Source organism: Otolemur garnettii, unplaced genomic scaffold (genome assembly GCF_000181295.1).
Source record: "Otolemur garnettii isolate 467f Iridium unplaced genomic scaffold, OtoGar3 scaffold00187, whole genome shotgun sequence".
NCBI lineage: Eukaryota > Metazoa > Chordata > Mammalia > Primates > Galagidae > Otolemur > Otolemur garnettii.
In genome coordinates this window covers 9,880-15,491 of record NW_003852582.1, presented here as the reverse complement: position 1 = coordinate 15,491, position 5,612 = coordinate 9,880, and the positions used below count along the sequence as shown (strand labels likewise).

The 5,612-nt window shown below is 35.9% G+C and overlaps 1 protein-coding gene across 1 annotated transcript in view; it reads right to left on the bottom strand.

Moving 5' to 3' along the window:
* Positions 1–5,612, bottom strand: part of BBS5 (Bardet-Biedl syndrome 5) — a 31,297-nt gene that overhangs the window by 18,803 nt on the left and 6,882 nt on the right. The window contains exons 3-6 of the mRNA XM_023507550.1: positions 4,744–4,809; positions 3,817–3,866; positions 3,557–3,684; positions 926–1,061 (exon numbers count right to left, since the gene is read on the bottom strand). Of these exons, the coding sequence (XP_023363318.1) occupies positions 926–1,061; positions 3,557–3,684; positions 3,817–3,866; positions 4,744–4,809 (380 nt within the window). The remainder of the gene's footprint in view (positions 1–925; positions 1,062–3,556; positions 3,685–3,816; positions 3,867–4,743; positions 4,810–5,612) is intronic.

The following is a 5,612-nucleotide window of genomic DNA, read 5'->3' as shown; positions in this document are numbered from 1 at the left end:
GATCCACCTGTTTTGGCCTCCCAGAGTACTAGGATTACAGGCATGAGCCTCTGTACCCGGCCACAAAAATTGATTTGTTACTTATTTTAACTATGAATTCCTTATAGGTTTCAACTACTCATAATTTCAGGAGCAAATAAAAACTCATAATAATGGATTTAAGAGTCACTAAATGAGTTATATGTTTAGTGCCCTAAAAACTGGATTTGATGACTTTAGTTACTATCCACATCATGGCTCTCCTCCATCAGCAGAAGCTCATATATCAAGGGTAGAGTGTGACATAATACAAGGAGAAGAGCATGGCCTAATAAATTAGATGTGTAAGGTCACTTTAACTGTCTGGGGTTTGAGTTTCTCAACTATAAACAAAGGAAGACTAAATTAGATGATATCTAAGGTTCATTTCAGCCCTAAATTCTATACATAACAAAAGGTGCTAAAAAGAGCACAAAACCATAAAATATAAAAACCAAAACATTAACTCATAACAAGAGCTATAATGCTGGCCAGGCACAGTGGTCCACACCTGTTATCCTAACACTGTAGAAGGCTGGGGCAGGTAGATTGCTTGAGTTCAGGAATTCAAGACAAGCCTAAATAGGAGCAAAGCCTCTCTCTACTGAAAACAGAAAAACTAGCTGAGTATCCTGATGTGTGCCTGCAGTCTCTGTTACTTGGGAGGCTGGGGCAAGAGGATCACTTGAGCCCAATAGACTGAGTTTGCTGTGAGCTATGATGAGACCACAGCATTCTACCCAGGGTAGCAGAGTAAGACTGTGTCTCAAAAAAAAAAAAAAAAAAAAAAAGAACTATAATGCTAATTTTAACAATTAGAGTTGAATGAATATACAAATCCAATGATAAATGAAAAATGATTATTAAAACACTGTCTCAAAAGGTTCACTGGTTCTTTGCACAATACCTGATCACTGGATAAATTCCATACTCCATTGATTTTATCATATACATGTTCTTGTGGTAATAATCTTAGTTGCTTGTTTTGAATTAGTGCACTTCTCAATTTAAAATCACGATACATTTTGGAAGTTTCATATGCTCTATAAAAAAGAACAAAAGACCAACCCAAACTGAAAATGTTGTTTGTTTAGCTTATATTTACTTATCTACTACAATAGACAATTATTAGTATTTATGTATATCACCTGATAATTATTATGGTAAAAATTTATATTTTTCTTTTTTTTTAATTAAAAAAATTTTTTTACAGAGATTGGGTCTTACTACCAGTACATTGCCCAAGTTATACTTGAACTCCTGGGTTCAAGTGACCTTAGCCTCCCAAATAGCTGGGGCTATGGCCATACTGCTGCACTTGGCTGTTATTTTTCTTTTTAATAAGTTTTAGTGATTACAGATTTCTGTACACTTTGTCATTTTATTGCAGTATCTACACATTTATTTTAGTAACTTACTGACACTATGGGGAGGAGGGAATGCAGAATAACTGGTACGGGTATGGGGTTTATTTCTGGGGTAATGGCAATATTCTAGAATTGAGTAGTGGCAATAGTTGTAAAGTCCTGTGAACTTACTAAAATTACCGAACTGTATTTTTATTTATTTATTTAAAAAAAAAATTATTTTTGAGACAGAGTCTCACTATGTCACCCTTGGTAGAGTGCCGTGGCGTCATAGCTCACAGCAACCTCAAACTCTTGGGCTCAAGTGATTCTCTTGCCTCAGCCTTCCAAGTAGCTGGGACTACAGGCACCTACCACAATGCCTGGCTATTTTCTGTTGCAGTTGTCATTGTTGTTTAGCTGGCCTGGGCCAGATTTGAACCCGCCAGCCTTGGTGTAATGTAGCTAATGCTGTAACCACTGTGCATGGGAGCCAAGCCCAAACTATATTTTTAAATGGCAAATTTTATGTTATGTGAAATTCTGTTATGTGAATTATATCTCAATAAAAAATTAAACCATTATATAGATCAAAACATTATAAATAAAATTAAAAATCAAATAAAAAACTAGAAACCTAAAAGGAAACATTCGCAATATATATAACACATATGAATATAATTAAGAAATTTACAGCCAAGTGTGGTAGCTCACACCTGTAATCCTAGCACTCTGAGAGGTCGAGGCAGGAGGATTGCTTTAGCTCAGGAGTTTGAGACCAGCCTGAGCAAGAGCAAGATCCCATCTCTATAAAATCAGACAAATTAGCCAGGTGTTACAGTACATGCCTCTTATCTCAGCTACTTCAGAGGCTGAGGCAGGAGGCTTGCTTGAGCCCAGGAGTTTGCAGCTGCACTGAGCTATCATGACAGCACTGTACACAGGGTAACAGAGAAGACTCTGCCTCAAAATAAATAAATAGGGGGCAGCACCTGTGGCTCAAAGGAATAGGGCAGCGGCCTCATATGCCGGAGGTGGCAGGTTCCAATCAAGCCCTGGCCAAAAACTGCAAAAAAAAAAAAAAAAAATTAAAAAAAAAAACAAATAAAAATACATACACTGGGGCTGGTGGGTTCAAATCAAACCTAGGCCTGCTAAAGAACAATGACAACTACAATAATAAAATAGCCAGGCATTGCGGCAGGTGCCTGTAGTCCCAGCTACTTGGGAGGCTGAAACAACAGAATTGCTTAAGCCCAAGAGATTGAGGTTGCTGTTAGCTGTGACACCACAGCACTCTACTGGGGGCAACAAAGTGAGACTCTGTCTCAAAAAAAAAAAAAAAAAAAGAACTGCCCCCAAATCTATGAAACACATGAAAAATTTCAACTTCACTAGTAATAAAAGAAATACAAATTAGACAAATGTATATCTTGTCATTATAGCAAAACTTTTTGTTGTTGTTGTTGTTGAGACAGAGTCCCACCCTATGGCCCTGAGCAGAGTGAAATGGCTTGGTAAGCTCACTGCAACCTCAGACTCTGGCTTGTGGGCATCCCGCTGCCTCAGCCTCCAGAAGCTGCTGGGATTATAGGCATTCACCGCAGCACCCCGGATGGGTTTTTCCATTTTTTTCATGAGTCAGGGTCTCACTTTTGCTCAGGTGAGTCTCGAACTCCTGAGTTCCAGCAACTGTCCCTCCTCAGCCTCCCACAGTGCTGGGATTACAGGTGTGAGCCACCGCGCCCGTCTTAGCAAAGCTTTTTATAAAAAGTAGAAATAACAAACATCAACAACCCCCCCCATAAAACAAAATAAAATGACTTTTCAGGGAAAACACCTAAATATGCTCTCTACTGCTAAAAAACCAATCTTTAAAATTAATTAACTGAATTATCCAACTAGATCATCTACATTGAATAAATTCTTCATTTCACTTTACCTACTTTGGTAGCTAATTTTATCCAATCTTCAGTAGAAATTTTTATGAATCTTTAGTAGTTTTATGTGTTTGATAAATACCTTTAAAGTGCTTATTAAAGGATAATGAAATGTGTTCTTCTCAATATCTTCAGGGTATTTGCAACAGAGCTTGGATGAAGATAGTACCATACTTCTAAACTTTATCTTCTAAACTATTATGTCACAAAATATTCTAAAAATATTCAGTGATCCATAAAATGTTACTGTACCTGTGTACTGCGATTACAGAAGTAAAAAGTCTAGGACTTCCAGGAACCAGATTTGTAAATATAAATTCAAAACGAGTGCTATTACATTTTGTTAGAATATAAAGAGCTTCAGTTTGGCCTCGTAATTTCTGTAAGGACAAAGTTATTGAAAAGTTCAGATTTTAAGAGCAATTCCTCATTTATAGTGAAAACAAACATCAACTTCAAATATTTAATGTTTCTTTACTATATATGTTTTCAATAAAAAGTTTTAGACTTACAGAGTTAGCAGTCCTTGTTGTAATATTCAATATGCAGTTGTAACCGATAGCTAAAATCCAAAAGCAAGAATTTAAAGAACTGAGAAAAAATACTTTTCTTAAAAAATCATATATATAGAACTTTTTAAAAAAGCACCTGGAGATATACAGAACTTTTTTTTTTGATATACACAACTTTCAACAATTTAAAAAATTAAACATACATAGAACTTTTAAAAGTTTTATGAAATAATGACAAACTTAAGTTAAAGAATTAAAAAAAACTAGACAGTTGATTCTATCTCTGAAATGTAACATGGAAAAAGGAAGTTTGTTTCTTTAAATCCTATATGGCATTATTTACTGAACATTTTATCACTACTGTATCCAAATTAAAAGTCTAGCTGGATAATCTAAAAAAAATTTATCAAGTTAGAGAAACAAAATTTATCACAATGAAAAACTGTACTTTATTAGAGCTTATATTTTCCTTCTTAGGGGTTACTTGAAACAAGTTATAGCACATTGCCAAAGATAAGCAAAATCAAGGTCAAAGCCCTAATTTCACATATGTCCAAGACACAAAATGACCAAAAAATGATTTCTTTTGTATTATGATGCAGTCCATGGTTAGTCTAGATCTTTACAGTTTTTAATCAACTTAATATTTCCATATATTTCATGGGATAGCTTTTTGGTATGGAGAGCTACTATGCAGAGAGGAAAGGGGAGGTGTGGGGCTACAGTATGTGACACCCTCTTGGGGACAGGACACTATTATTAGAGGGACTTTACCCAGCAAATGCAAGCAATGTAACCTGGCTCTTTGTACCCTCAAAGAGGGTATGATTCCACCCCCCCCAAAAAAAAGAAAGAAAGAAAGCCACAATATTAAGTTCACCTTGACAAAGGATTTTTTCTTTAGAGTTATCTAACAAAGATACTTACAAAGATTGACTCTGGGTAATGCCAAAGAGTGCCAGATAATTCTTAAATTTGTTACTAAGAGTCTACCTAAAAGCAAACAAATAAAAAAATAGGTTAGCTTAAGTAAGGGCTTAATTTTTCCAGAAATGAATGAGGTGGTTATGGAACTTCTAGCCTAGTGTTAGCAGCAACATTCATAGATATTTTTTACATATTTATTAACTAAAAATATGTATGGTGCATACCTACCCTATGTAAGGTATATATGATTTAGAATCCCAGAGAAACAAAATCTGATAGTTTTAGAAGGGATACAGGTGTTCTCTGACAAAACCTTGCTTTGACTCAAACTGAGGAAGGAATTGTACACTAATTTTTTGTCTTAGTAGTAGCTGTTCTGGGGTTGTCTGAGGTCATATGTATACAAATAAAAATGAATATGGGATAATTACAAAGCCATTCACTGAAATCACACTTTTGTTGTTTGTTTGTTTGGAGACAAGGTCTTACTCTGTTGCCCAGCCTGGTGTGTAGTGGCTCCATCATACCTCACTGTGGCCTTAAATTCCTGGGCTCAAGCGATCTTCTTGCCTTAGCCTCCAAGTAAGACTACAGGCATGCACCACCACACCAGCTATTTTTAAAAATTTTTTTGTAGAGATCGAGTCCCACTGTATTGCTCAGGCTGGACTCAAACTCCTGGCCTCAAACCATCCTCTTGCACTATTGGCCTCCAAAAGTACTGTGATTACAGGTATGAAATACTGTGCTCAGCTGAAATCCTACTTTTCTAAGTACATTGACACACATAACAACCTCTGCTATATGAGTGCTCTCTTCGCAGTTTTCATTTTTTTTTTTCTGAGACAGAGTCTTATTATGTTGCTCTC